Source organism: Oncorhynchus gorbuscha, linkage group LG02, assembly GCF_021184085.1.
Source record: "Oncorhynchus gorbuscha isolate QuinsamMale2020 ecotype Even-year linkage group LG02, OgorEven_v1.0, whole genome shotgun sequence".
Lineage (NCBI taxonomy): Eukaryota > Metazoa > Chordata > Actinopteri > Salmoniformes > Salmonidae > Oncorhynchus > Oncorhynchus gorbuscha.
Genome location: NC_060174.1, coordinates 71,719,141 through 71,734,902, shown reverse-complemented (window position 1 = coordinate 71,734,902; position 15,762 = coordinate 71,719,141). Strand labels below are relative to the sequence as shown.

The window sequence follows — 15,762 nt, the reverse complement described above, 5'->3', positions numbered from 1 at the left end:
AACGGAACACCCTATGAATGTCCCGCCTGGTTCAAGTCCTTTACAGTTTTTGAATGGGCTTCAAGCTTATATCATTAAATTAATGGAAATGGGGTCATTTAAGATATATCTAACATTATATTTGTATTTGTGGATTAATTATCGTTACCCAATGCCTTCTATGTAGGTTTTCGATTACGAAAAAGACAATAACACAATCGAAACTAAATGAATCAACAAATAACATTTGACATATTTCTTAAATCACATTTTCATGAATTTGAAGCCTAAAAGCAGAATGGGACTTGAACCAGGAAGTAGGCGGGACTTTCATAGCGTACTGTGACAATTTTTGTTCAATGGTAAATGGCCTGGGACATCTTCATTTTTCCATCATCTTTGAGTTGGGGACAGGACAAAATGGGGAAAAGGAGTGTGGGTGTCTCATGCATCCGATGGTATACAAGCACACGTGCGCTGGCGCGTCTCGTATCGAGGGCCAAGCCCAGGCCACTGATACTTTTCAGCTTGTATTTACATAACAGTGGCTAACTGTGAACATGGGTTACTTTTTATTATTATTTTTTATTTTACTAGGCAAGTCAGTTAAGAACAAATTCTTATTTTCAATGACGGCTTAGGAACCGTCATTGAACTGCCTGTTCAAGGGCAAAATGACAGATTTTGTACCTTGTCAGCTCGGGGATTTGAACTTGCAACCTTTAGGTTACTAGTCCAATGCTCTAACCACTAGGCTAACCTGCCGCCCCAGGGCAATTGCACAATTTATTGTGCATTTAATGCGCACCTACTGTGCGGGATGGAAACAAAATTGTCAAAAACTGTAACAAACTACCATAAAACTACCAAACTACAAAAATAAAAAAATTGAAGAACTTTTCTGTTAAAAAATAAAAGTAATCTGATCCCTACACAGGCTCAAGGGAAACCTGTAAGGGTGGGTCTTCCAGCACCAGTACCCTTTGCAGGTCTTTAGATGTAAAATCCTTAAATCCCCAAAACTTTTCTCCCACAGTCACACTAAGCTCCAGTTTCTTAGCCTTTCTTAGCCATTGAGACTTGTGCCGTACGGTTTATAACTGTGGCAATGAACGCCACAAAATCCACCAAGGTATCTTTTGACTGGCAGCAAACATTTACTACAGGCTGTGGTGCATTGACTACCATATCTTCACTAGCATCATTTGTTTTCTCAATTATTTTAATAGCCGCCGCATAGGAGATTCGATTGACCACTCTAACTTTTACCACCTCAATCTTCTTCACCCTTACAGGGAACTCCAGGAAATCGTGATCATGATCCCCACCACAATTGCAACACTCACTGTCGTCCTTCTACACATCGTTGTTGCGTATACTCTGTCCGTCTGCACACACTGGGAACATGGACAAATCCTTTACCATTTTTACACTGCAATGGTTTGGGGACAAAAGCTCAAAATCTTACATAACCAAGCTTCACATACGTAGGCATTTGCTCTTTATCAAAAAACAACAGGACCGGCAGGCTTTCTTCTTTTTCTCCATTCACCCAGCAGGACAGACGCCAGCACCAACCACACCAGGAATTCTCTTCAAGGATTCAACCTGAACATCTGATGTCACCCAGAGATGACTCCTTTGACGGGTGCTCTACTAAGACAAAACTTCTATTGTCCGGATTCTTTTTAGGCTCACTGCAATCTTGCTCTGTTCCTCAGAAATACAATTCATCTAAAGAAGACCTCTCCTGGTCACTCTGACAGACTTTTCCCAGCGGATACTTTAAATTATTTTGTATTTTTTTTTACATTTAACCTTTACATGTATTTAACAAGGCAAGTCAGTTAAGAACAAATTCTTATTTACAATGATGGCCTACCCCGGCCAAACCCGGATGACACTGGGCCAATTGTGCGCCGCCCTATGGAACTTCCAATCACGGCCGGATGTGATACAGCATGGATTCAAACCAGGGACTGTAGTGACGTGTCTTGCACTGAGATGCAGTGCCTTAGACCTTACTTCACCATTTGACACCTCAAACGGGTCTCCCACATATGCATCCTTACTCAACAAATGCATCCCAACAAGAAGTGATTCATTATCATTCAAACACGTATCCTCCACTCCAATTTTGGATAAATTAAGGAAATAACTACAGTCAATTTACACCGATAACTGGTATTTCATAGCCACACTCACACGTGTTTAAAATCAGTAGCTAAATTGGGGATCTTCATAATTTACTATAGAGCAAGGGAGAGCAGAATTTGCATTTGGCCCCGAGTGTTATGTGCGCACATGCACTCCAGTCGCCATCTTTGATTGCTGTGTGCTGTGAAACTGAATTGTCCCCAATTCAACCGTGTACAAGTGAGTCTTAGTACGGATTGCAGACACTACACTGATGCAATGGCATCGCAAGAGGAGGATGAAGTAGCTTTGAATATAATCCCAGATTAAGATTGAATGAATCAGTGTTCGCTGGAGGTTCATTGATGAAACCTAAAATCAATGTATCCCTACCATCACTGGTTCCTTTCTCTGCCAGCTACCATGCACTAGGCTTATTATACACCGAGTGTACAAAACGTTAAGAACACCTTCCTAAAGTTGAGTTGCACCCCTCCGGTACACAACTGAGCAAGAGGACAAGTACATTAGTGTCTAGTTTGAGAAACCAACACCTCACAAGTCCTCAATTAGCAGCTTAATGAAATAGTACCAGCAAAACACCTGTCTCAAAGTCAACAGTGGAGAGGCGACTCCGGGATGCTGGTCTAATCGCCTCATCTCTCACAACTATTTCATTTTGTATTGCAGGATTAGTATTGTGTTGCAATAGGTTGTACATACAAAACAGCCTCTACCTCTCTTTTTTTCTTACTCTGCACAAGTGTCTTGTAAAACACGATGTTTGATAACATCTTATGTTACAGAGTCACCTTCTGTGGTGTTAACTTATTCAATCAGATGGGTTCAGTTCTCTGAGCCCCCTTGTTCATGTGGATGTTGATGAGTTCCTTGATGGTCTTTGTCATTCTGGAAACACAATTCCAGCGTACCATCTGTCAGCAACATACTGCAGGTTAATGTGTATGGAAATGTAGTCAGGGAATTCCTCTCTCGTCCCTGTCTCTCTCAGGAGTGAGTGGGGTTTGTAATTGAAAGATGAACCAAGAAAGCATGTAGAGGGGGACACAGAACATTGGACAAAGTTGTAATATTGTAACGGTTTTCTAGGTGTGGTGAAGGAGAGTCGGACCAAAACGCAGCGTGTAGATTGCGATCCATGTTTAATGAACTAAAACATAACACGAATAAACAAATAATACAAAGAAACGTAACGAACACCGAAACAGACTATACTAGTCAACTAACACAGCGCCAGGAACAAGGACACTAAGGACAATCACCCACGACAAACTCAAAGAATATGGCTGCCTAAATATGGTTCCCAATCAGAGACAACGATAAACACCTGCCTCTGATTGAGAACCACTCAAGACAGCCATAGACTTTGCTAGATCACCCCACTAGCTACAATCCCAATATATACACACACCAAAACCCCAAGACAAAACACACCACAATACAAAAACCCCATGCCACACCCTGGCCTGACCCAATACATAAAGATAAACACAAAATACTTCGACCAGGGCGTGACAAATATACTGTAGTGTTTGATGTATTGTGTTGTAATTGTGCAATAAAATAATTGAGTATCTGTACTTAGATTTGTGTCGCAGCAGACATCCTCATCCTTCACAATGTTTACTCTTGGTGGGGCTGACTCGTCTTCAGAATTGTATAATTTTATTTGACCATATAAGTTGACTGAGAACACTTTCCCATTTACAGCAACGACCTGGGGAATCGTTACAGGAGAGAGGAGGGGGATGAATGATCCAATTGGAAACGGTTGATGGTTAGGTGACCATGATGGTACGAGGGACAGAAACAGAGAGTCAGGACACCCGTTTTAATGGCCCATCCAAAAGACGGCACGCTACACAGGGCAATATCTCCAATCACTGCCCTGGGGCGTTGGGATATTTGTTTTAGAGCAGCGGAAAGAGTGCTTCCTACTAGCCGTCCAACACCACTTCCAGCAGCATCTAGTCTCTCATCCAGGGACCGACCAGTACCTACCCTTATCCTGTTGTGAATAAAGAAAAGACAGGTTGTAGTATTGGGTGTAGTGATGGGAGGCTGAACATATGATAAATAGAATGGCTGTGAAAGGCTCTGGCTCATCCTGCTGGTATGACAGCGGTAGCCCTTGGCTCCACAGCAGAGCGAGGTGAAGAAACTGCCTGGGTCCTCTGTCTACATCACTGCTGCCCTGTTTCCTGTGCCTCTGTCTGTGGAGGGCTGCTGCTGCTGCCTTGCTCATATTATCATCTATATTTATCTCTCTTACTTAATCAAACACAGGGCCTGGTGGAGAGCTTCCTGAGTAGGATGAAGATGTACCCTGGCTTTCCTTGAGCTACATTGTACTGTACTCAATGTAGTTCACTGGCCCCATACAGCGCTTGTCTTACAGTGATTTACAGTGTGCATTACCACAGTGGCTGACTCAGTAAATTTCACTATAGGGTTCCATGGCTACAGCCCTGAATAAAATCAAGTTTATTGGTTGCGTACAAATTTGCAGGTGTTATAGCAGCTGCAGTGAAATGCTTGTGTTACTAGCTCCAACAGTGCACTAGAGTGTCTTGTGTTACTAGCTCCAACAGCACAGTTGAATGTCTTCTGTTACTAGCTCCAACAGTACAGTAGAATGTCTTGTGCTAGTAGCTCCAACAGTACAGTAGAATGTCTTGTGTTACTAGCTCCAACAGCGCAGTAGAATGTCTTGTGTTACTAGCTCCAACAGTACAGTAGAATGTCTTGTGTTACTAGCTCCAACAGTTCAGTAGAATGTCTTGTGTTACTAGCTCCAACAGCGCAGTAGAATGTCTTGTGTTACTAGCTCCAACAGTACAGTAGAATGTCTTGTGTTAGTAGCTCCAACAGTACAGTAGAATGTCTTGTGTTACTAGCTCCAACAGCGCAGTAGAATGTCTTTTGTTACTAGCTCCAACAGTACAGTTGAATGTATTGTGTTACTAGCTCCAACAGCGCAGTAGAATGTCTTGTGTTACTAGCTCCAACAGTACAGTTGAATGTATTGTGTTACTAGCTCCAACAGTACAGTAGAATGTCTTGTGTTACTAGCTCCAACAGCGCAGTAGAATGTCTTGTGTTACTAGCTCCAACAGTACAGTAGAATGTCTTGTGTTACTAGCTCCAACAGTACAGTAGAATGTCTTGTGTTACTAGATCCAACAGCGCAGTAGAATGTCTTGTGTTACTAGCTCCAACAGTACAGTAGAATGTCTTGTGTTACTAGATCCAACAGTGCAGTAGAATGTCTTGTGTTACTAGCTCCAACAGTACATTAGAATGTCTTGTGTTACTAGCTCCAACAGTACAGTAGAATGTCTTGTGTTACTAGCTCCAACAGTACGTAGAATGTCTTGTGTTAGTAGCTCCAACAGTACAGTAGAATGTCTTGTGTTACTAGCTCCAACAGCTCCAACAGTAGAATGTCTTGTGTTACTAGCTCCAACAGTACAGTAGAATGTCTTGTGTTACTAGCTCCAACAGCATGTCTTGTGTTACTAGTACAGTTGAATGTCTTTTTTTACTAGCTCCAACAGCACAGTTGAATGTCTTGTGTTACTAGCTCCAACAGCGCATTAGAATGTCTTGTGTTACTAGCTCCAACAGTACAGTAGAATGTCTTGTGTTACTAGCTCCAACAGCGCAGTAGAATGTCTTTTGTTACTAGCTCCAACAGTACAGTTGAATGTCTTGTGTTACTAGCTCCAACAGCGCAGTAGAATGTCTTGTGTTACTAGCTCCAACAGTACAGTAGAATGTCTTGTGTTACTATCTCCAACAGTACAGTAGAATGTCTTGTGTTACTAGCTCCAACAGCGCAGTAGAATGTCTTGTGTTACTAGCTCCAACAGTACAGTAGAATGTCTTGTGTTACTAGCTCCAACAGTACAGTAGAATGTCTTGTGTTACTAGATCCAACAGCGCAGTAGAATGTCTTGTGTTACTAGCTCCAACAGTACAGTAGAATGTCTTGTGTTACTAGCTCCAACAGTACAGTAGAATGTCTTGTGTTACTAGCTCCAACAGTACAGTAGAATGTCTTGTGTTACTAGAATGTCTTGTGTTACTAGCTCCAACAGTACAGTAGAATGTCTTGTGTTACTAGATCCAACAGTGCAGTAGAATGTCTTGTGTTACTAGCTCCAACAGTACAGTTGAATGTCTTGTGTTACTAGCTCCAACAGTACAGTTGAATGTCTTGTGTTACTAGCTCCAACAGTTCAGTAAGAATGTAATGTTACTAGCTCCAACAGTACAGTTGAATGTCTTGTGTTACTAGCTCCAACAGTACAGTTGAATGTCTTGTGTTACTAGCTCCAACAGTTCAGTAATAATAATAATATAATATATGCCATTTAGCAGACGCTTTTATCCAGAAGGACCACATGTCTTGTGTTACATAGCATTCAACAGTACAGTTGAATGTCTTTTGTTACTAGCTCCAACAGCACAGTTGAATGTCTTGTCTACCAACTGAGCTACAGAAGGACCAGAATGTCTTGTGTTACTAGCTCCAACAGTACAGTTGAATGTCTTTTGTTTCTAGCTCCAACAGCACAGTTGAATGTCTTGTGTTACTAGCTCCAACAGTACAGTTGAATGTCTTTTGTTACTAGCTCCAACAGTACAGTTGAATGTCTTTTGTTACTAGCTCCAACAGCACAGTTGAATGTCTTGTGTTACTAGCTCCAACAGTACAGTTGAATGTCTTTTGTTACTTGCTCCAACAGTACAGTTGAATGTCTTGTGTTACTAGCTCCAACAGCGCAGTAGAATGTCTTGTGTTACTAGCTCCAACAGTACAGTAGAATGTCTTGTGTTACTAGCTCCAACAGTACAGTAGAATGTCTTGTGTTACTAGCCTCAACAGTACAGTAGAATGTCTTGTGTTACTAGCTCCAACAGCACAGTAGAATGTCTTGTGTTACTAGCTCCAACAGCGCAGTAGAATGTCTTGTGTTACTAGCTCCAACAGCGCAGTAGAATGTTTTGTGTTACTAGCTCCAACAGTACAGTAGAATGTCTTGTGTTTCTAGCTCCAGCAGTACAGTAGAATGTGTTGTGTTACTAGCTCCAACAGTACAGTAGAATGTGTTGTATTACTAGCTCCAACAGTACAGTAGAATGTCTTGTGTTACTAGCTCCAACAGTACAGTAGAATGTGTTGTATTACTAGCTCCAACAGTACAGTAGAATGTCTTGTGTTACTAGCTCCAACAGTGCAGTAGAATGTCTCACAAATACTCAATAATCAAAGCAATAAATAAAGAAATGACTGAACAAGTCCAAGTAACTATCCAGAGTAGATTGTATTTGTTAGCATGTGTCAGAAAGAACCCAGAATATAAATATGTGGTGTGTATAGACAATATATCATTACGAAATAAAATGGTATGTAGAGTAGTACAGTGCCTTGCAAAAGTAATCATCCCCCTTGGCATTTTTCCAATTTTGTTGCATTACAACCTGTAATTGAAATGGATTTTATTTGGATTTCATGTGAAGGACATACACAAAATAGTCCAAATTGGTGAAGTGAAATGAAAAAAATAACGGAAAAGTGGTGCATGCATATGTATTCACCCCTTTCCTATGAAGCCCCTAAATAAGATCTAGTGCAACCAATTACCTTTAGTCACACAATTAGTTAAATAAAGTCCACCTGTGTGCAATCTAAGTGTCACATGATCTGTCACATGATCTCAGTATATATAACCTGTTCTGAAAGGCCCCAGAGTCTGCAACACCACAAAGCAAGGGGCATTGCCAAGCAAGCGGCACCATGAAGACCAAGGAGCTCTCCAAACAGGTCAGGGACAAAGTTGTGGAAAAGTACAGATCTGGGTTGGGTTATAAAGAATATCAGAAACTTTGAACATCCCATGGAGCACCATTAAATCCATTATAAAAAAATTGAAAGAATATGGCACCACAACAAACCTGCCAAGAGAGCGCCGGCCACCAAAACTCACAGACCAGGCAATGAGGGTATTAATCAGAGAGGCAACAAAGAGACCAAATATAACCCTGAAGGAGCTGCAAAGCTCCACAGCGGAGATTGGCTTATCTGTCCATAGGACCACTTTATGCTATACACTCCACGGAGCTGGACTTTACAGAATAGTGGCCAGACAAAAGCCATTGCTTAAAAAACAAAATAAGCTAACACGTTTGGTGTTCGCCAAAAGGCATGTGGGAGACTCCTCAAACATATGGAAGAAGGCACTCTGATTCAATTAGACTAAAATGTAGATTTTTGGCCATCAAGGAAAACACTATGTCTTCCGCAAACCCAACACCTCTCATCAACCCGAGAACAACGTCCCCACAGTGAAGCATGGTGGTGGCAACATGCTATGGGGATGTTTTCATCGGCAGGGACTGGGAAACTGGTCAGAATTGAAGGAATGATGGATGGTGCTAAATACAGGGAAATTCTTGAGGGAAACCTGTTTCAGTCTTCCAGAGATTTGAGACTGGGATGGAGGTTCACCTTCCAGCAGGACAATGACCCTAAGCATACTGCTAAAGCAACACTCGAGTGGTTTAAGGGGAAACATTTAAATGTCTTGGAATGGCCTAGTCAAAGCCCAGACCACAATCCAATTGAGAATCTGTGTTATGACTTAAAGATTGCTGTACACAATCGGAACCCATCCAACTTGAAGGAGCTGGAGCAGTTTTGCCTTGAAGAATGGGCAAACATCCCAGTAGATAGATGTGTCAAGCTTATAGAGACATACCCCAAGAGACTTGCAGCTGTCATTGCTGCAAAAGGTGTCTCTACAGAGTGTTGACATTGAGGGGGTCAATAGTTATGCATGGTCAAGTTTTCCGTTTTTTTGTCTTATTTCTTGTTTGTTTCACAATAAAAAAATATTTTGCTTCTTTGAAGTGGTAGGCATGTTGTGTAAATCAAATGATACAACCCCCCCCAAAAATACATGTTAATTCCAGGTTTTAGGGCAACAAAATAGGAAAAATGCCCTGGGGGGTGAATACTTTCGCAAGCCACTGTAGGTATATTAGGATGAGCTATCTCGAGAATAAAGTATATACATACGCACATACGGTGATTAAGCAAAAGTATATATTAGGATGAGCTATCTCGAGAATAAAGTATATACATACGCACATACGGTGATTAAGCAAAAGTATATAAACAGAATATGAAGTGACCAGCATTCAATGACTCTATATACATGGGACATTAGTATCAAGGTACAGGGCAGAGTCCTGGGCAGGTAGCCAACTACTGTAGGGATAGCTGTTCAACAGTCTGATGGCCTGGAGATGGCCTTGACAAAGTATATACTGGGTTGGCTTTGTTTTGCCAAAGTTTTCTATCACTGTAGAAAGCCCAATTTGTGTCATCTGTCCCCTTATAGAGGATTCACTATAGCTACCCATTGCCACCTCAGCAGAAAATAGATGTTTGTAGTAGCTGCTTCCCTAATACTGTAGAAATGGTTTTAATGTCCATCAATTAGCCTCAATTACACTGCAATGACAAAAACCTGCTGTGTGTGAAAGCTGCCAGGCGCTGTGCTCTTCTCTTGCAGTCAGTCTACAAAGCCTGGTTATGCTCAGAATACTTCAACGCCACCCAGAGCCAGTGTCAACACAGGATTCCCTGCAAGCAATATTGTCTGGAGGTCCAGACCATGTGCCCCTTTGTGTTACCAGACAATGACGACTTGGTCTACGGAGGACTATCCAGTTTCATCTGTACAGGTACAGTATGATTGGTGCCTTGAGTGACATTTAGTCGTTATTGTTGTTACCATTTTTCTCTCAAACTCATGTATTTGCACAGAAACTGTGGGTCGATTCCACACCAGGAAGGCCTGAAAATATTTTGGATATCTCAGATTGTTTTATAACTAGCTCCTTGTTCTATCTGTGCCTGTAGTTGACAGTAGCTGCCATTACCTCAGCAATGGAAAATCTGTTTTCCGGATCCTTTTGAGGCTCACTGCAATCTTCCACTGTTCTTCAGAAATGCAATGAATCAAAATAAGACCACTCCTGGTCACTCTGATAGAGTCCACTTTTCCCAGCGCATACTAACCATTTTCGACACCTCAAACAGGTCTCCCACATATGCATCCTTATTCAACAAACACATCCCAACAAGAAGCGATTCATACACATATCCTCCACTACAATTTTAGAAAATGTACATTTTTTTCCAGTTTTCAATTCTACTGTTGTCCATTCAGAACATTCGTCTACACCAACTTTGCTTGATTCGAACTCTTCATCCACTTCCGCCATCTTTCCCAAGCACACCCTACTATAGGCCTTTCTCTCGTGTGAGGGGGGAGTCAAATTACGGAGGACTTTCTGGGACTACTCAAGAAAAATATTCACTAGTACCTGCAACCTGGTTCAGGTTATCAGTCAACCTACCAGGGTAGTTACAAACAGCACAGGAATGAAATCATTAACATGTACGGATCACATCTTTACTCATGCTTGAAAGCGGTGTCCAGATGCAGTGACCACAATATAATAGCCATATCTGGGAAAACCAAAGTTCCAAAGCCTGGGCCTAATATAGTGTATAAGAGGTCATACAATACGTTTTGTAGTGATTCCTATGTTGTTCATGTAAAGAATATCTGTTGGTCTGTGGTGCAAACAGACGTTGCACTTGACACATTTATGAAATTGCTCATCCCAGTATGCTCCCATTAAGAAAATGACTGTAAAAACTGTTCAATCCCTGTGGATTGATGAGGAATTGAAAAAAATGGTATGGTTGAGAGGGATGAGGCAAAAGGAATGCCTAATAAATCTGGCTGCAAATTGAGAAATCATGTGACTAAACTGAATAAAAAGAATAAGAAACTAGAGTATCAAACAAAGATAAATGACAAAGAATGATAATAAAAAGCTTTGGAGCACCTTCAATGAAATTTGCAGAAATAAGGCAAACTCAGCTCCATCATTCATTGAATCAGATGGCTTATTCATTGCAAAACCGACTGATATTGCCAACTACTTTTAATTATTTTTTCATTGGCAAGATTAGCAAACTTAGGTATGACATGCCAGCAACAAACACTGACACTACACATCCAAGTATATCTGACCAAATTAAGAAAGACAGGAATTGTAATTTTTAAATTCCGTAAAGTTGAGTATGGAAGGGGGGAAAACATTATTGCTGTCTATCAACAATGACAAGCCACCGGAGTCTGACATCTTGGATGGAAAATGATGGATAATAGCAGACGATATTGCCACTCCTATTTGCCATATCTTCAATTTAAGCCTAGTAGAAAGTGTGTGCCCTCAATTCTGGAGGGAAGTAAAAGTCATTCCGCTACCTAAGAATAGTAAAGCGCATTTTACTGGCTCAAATAGCAGACCAATTAGCCTGTTACCAACCCTTAGTAAAGCTTTGGAAAAAAATAGTGTTTGACCAAGTACAATGCTATTTTACTGTAAACAAATTGACAACAGACTTTCAGCACACTTATAGGGAAGGACATTCAGCAAGCACAGCACTTACACAAATGACTGATGATTGGATGAGGGAAATTGATAATAAAAATATAGTGGGGGCTGTTTGTTCGACTTCAGTGCAGCTTTTGCGTTATCGATCCATAGTCTGCTGCTGGAAAAACATGTGTTATGGCTTTACACCCCCTGCTATATTGTAAATAAAGAGTTACCTGTCTAACAGTACACAGAGGGTGTTCTTTAATGGAAGCCTATCCAACATAATCCAGGTAGTGATGGTTGCTGATAATGGGCCTCCGTATGCCAATGTAGATATTCCATGAAAAATCAGCCGTTTCCTGCTACAATAGTCATTTATAACATTAACAATGTCTACACTGTATTTCTGATCAACTTGATGTTATTTTAATGAACAAAAAATTAGCTTTTTGTTCAAAAACAAGGACATTTCTAAATTACCCCAAACTTTTGAACGGTAGTGTATAAGATCAAATCAAAATATTTGTCACGTGCGCCGAATACAACAGTGAAATGCTTACTTGCAGGCTCTAACCAATAGTGCAAAAAAAGGTATTAAGTGAACAATAGGTAAGTAAAGAAATCAAACATCCGTAAAAAGACAGTGAAAAACAACAGTAGCGAGGCTATATACAGACACTGGTTAGTCAGGCTGATTGAGGTAGTATGTACACGTCGATATGGTTAAAGTATGGGTAATGTCTTCAAAAATATTGTTTTCCAAACAAAAAATAAGCTAAATCTTTTTGAGATATTCATATTAATATTTTTAATGTTTCATAAATTAATGTGAAAAATTGTATTACAGAATCTAGACCGAGTCCATATTTTAGAAAACTGTCGTAGTACAGTGCCTTCAGAAAGTATTCACAGACCTTACATTTTTCTACATTTTGTTGTGATACAGCCAGAATTTTAAAATGTAATAATCAAGATTTTGTGTCACTGGCTGCCACACAATAACCCATAATGTCGAAGTGGAATTATGTTTTTCAAAATGTTTACTAATTAAAAAGCTGAAATGTCTTGAGTCGATAAGTATTCAACTCCTTTGTTATGGCAAGCCTATGCAAGTTCCAAAATACACATTTGCTTTACAAGTCACATAATAAGTTGCATGGACTCACTCTGTGTGCAGTAATAGTGTTAAACATTATTTTTGTATGGCTACCCCCCCTCTCTGTACCCCACAAATACAATTATCTGTAAGGTTCCTTAGTCGGGCAGTGAATTTCAAATATCGATTCAACCACAAAGACCAGGGAGGTTTTCCAATGGCTCGCAAAAAAGGGCACCTATTGGTAGATGTTTTTTGAGCATAGTGAAGTTAGTAATTACACTTTTGATGGTGTATTAATACGCCCAGTCCCTACAAAGATACAGATGTCCTCCTAACTCATTTGACAGAGAGGAAGGAAACCGCTCAGGGATTTTACCATAAGACCAATGAGTTAAGGGCAGTGATAGTAGAAAACTGAGGATGGATCAACAACATTGTAGTTACTCCACAAAACTAACCTAATTGACAGAGTGAAAAGAAGAAAACCCGTACAGAATAACAAATATTCCAAAACATGCATTCTGTTTGCAATAAGGCACTAAAGTAAAACTGAAAAATATGTGGAAAATAAATTAACCTTTCGTCCTGAATAAAAAGTGTTATGTTTGGGGCAAATCCAATAAAACACATTGCTGAGTACCACTCCTCATATTTTCCAGCAAAGTGGTGGCTGCATCATATTATGGGTATGCTTGCAATCATTAAGAACTGGGGAGTTTTTCAGGATAGAAAAGAAATGGAATGGAGCTCAGCACATGCAAAATCCCAGAGGAAAACCTGGTTCAGTCTGCTTTCCACCAGACACTGGTATATGAATTTACCTTTCAGCAGGACAATAATGTAAAACACAAGTTGCTTACAAAGAAGGCAGTGAATGTTCCTGAGTGGCCATGTTACAGTTTTTACTTAAATCTACATGAAAATTTATAGCAAGACATAAAAAGGGTTTTCTAGCAATGATCAACAACGTATTTGACAGAGCTTGAATAATGGACAAATGTTGCACACACAAAGTGTGGAAAGCATTTAGCCAGAAAGACTCACTGCAGTAACTGTTGCTTCTACAAAATATTGACTCAGGGGTGTGAATACTTATGTAAATGTCATATTTCTGTATGTAATTTTCAAAAAATGTGCAACAATTTCCCAAAATAAATATTCACTTTGTATTGTTTGTAGATTGGTAAAAAAAAAAAGAATGTTAAATTTAATCGGTTTTGAATTCAGGCTGTAAAACAACAAAATGTGGAATAAGTCATGGAGTATGAATACTTTCAGAAGGCACTGTATAGATCTAGAAATGGCCTATAATTTAATTGTTTTATTTTATTTATTTCACCTTTATTTAACCAGGTAGGCTAGTTGAGAACAAGTTCTCATTTACAACTGCGACCTGGCCAAGATAAATCATAGCAGTGTGAACAGACAACAACACAGAGTTACACATGGAGTAAACAATAAACAAGTCAATAACACAGTAGAATAAAGAAAAAAAGAGTCTTTATACATTGTGTGCAAAAGGCATGAGGAGGTAGGCGAATAATTACAATTGAGCAGATTAACACTGGAGTGATAAATGATCAGATGGTCATGTGCAGGTAGGGATACTGGTGTGCAAAAGAGCAGAAAAGTAAATAAATAAAAACAGTATGGGGATGAGGTAAGTAAAAATCGGTGGGCTATTTACCGATGGACTATGTACAACTACAGCGATCGGTTAGCTGCTCAGATAGCAGATGTTTAAAGTTGGTGAGGGAGATAAAAGTCTCCAACTTCAGCGATTTTTGCACAGGCAGCAGAGAACTGGAAGGAAAGGCGGCCAAATGAGGTGTTGGCTTTAGGGATGATCAGTGAGATACACCTGCTGGAGCGCGTGCTACGGGCGGGTGTTGCCATCATGACCAGTGAACTGAGATAAGGTGGAGCTTTACCTAACATGGACTTGTAGATGACCTGGAGCCAGTGGGTCTGGCGAAGAATATGGAGCGAGGACCAGCCGACTAGAGCATACAGGTCACAGTGGTGGTGGTATAAGGTGCTTTAGTAACAAAACGGATGGCACTGTGATAAACTGCATCCAGTTTGCTGAGTAGAGTATTGGAAGCTATTTTGTAGATGACATCGCCGAAGTTGAGGATCGGTAGGATAGTCAGTTTTACTAGGGTAAGTTTGGTGGCGTGAGTGAAGGAGCCTTTGTTGTGGAATAGAAAGCCGACTCTAGATTTGATTTTTTGATTGGAGATGTTTGATATGAGTCTGGAAGGAGAGTTTACAGTCAAGCCAGACACATAGGTACTTATAGATGTCCACATATTTTAGGTCGGAACCATCCAGGGTGGTGATGCTAGTCAGGCATGAGGGTGCAGGCAGCGAACGGTTGAAAAGCATGCATTTGGTTTTACTAGCGTTTAAGAGCAGTTGGAGGCCACGGAAGGAGTGTTGTATGGCATTGAAGCTTGTTTGGAGGTTAGATAGCACAGTGTCCAAGGAAGGACCAGAAGTATACAGAATGGTGTCGTCTGCGTAGAGGTGGATCAGGGAATCGCCCGCAGCCAGAGCAACATCATTGATATATACAGAGAAAAGAGTCGGCCCGAGAATTGAACCCTGTGGCACCCCCATAGAGACTGCCAGAGGACCGGACAACATGCCCTCCGATTTGACACACTGAACTCTGTCTGCAAAGTAGTTGGTGAACCAGGCAAGGCAGTCATTAGAAAAACCGAGGCTACTGAGTCTGCGATAAGAATATGGTGATTGACAGAGTCCAAAGCCTTGGCCAGGTCGTTGAAAACGGCTGCACAGTACTGTCTTTTATCGATGGAGGTTATGATATCGTTTAGTACCTTGAGCGTGGCTGAGGTGCACCCGTGACCGGCTCGGAAACCAGATTGCACAGCGGAGAAGGTACGGTGGGATTCGAGATGGTCAGTGATCTGTTTGTTCACTAGGCTTTCGAAGACCTTAGATAGGCAGGGCAGGATGGATATAGGTCTGTAACAGTTTGGGTCCAGGGTGTCTCCCCCTTTGAAGAGGGGGATGACTGCGGCAGCTTT

At 40.8% G+C, this 15,762-nt stretch overlaps 1 protein-coding gene across 1 annotated transcript in view; it reads left to right on the top strand.

Annotated features, from left to right (window-relative positions):
- The window catches only part of LOC123994215 (transmembrane protein FAM155B-like), a 57,161-nt gene that overhangs the window by 37,379 nt on the left and 4,020 nt on the right, over window positions 1-15,762 (top strand). Inside the window, exon 2 of the mRNA XM_046296754.1 lies at window positions 9,720-9,891. Coding sequence (XP_046152710.1) covers window positions 9,720-9,891 — 172 coding nt within the window. The remainder of the gene's footprint in view (window positions 1-9,719; window positions 9,892-15,762) is intronic.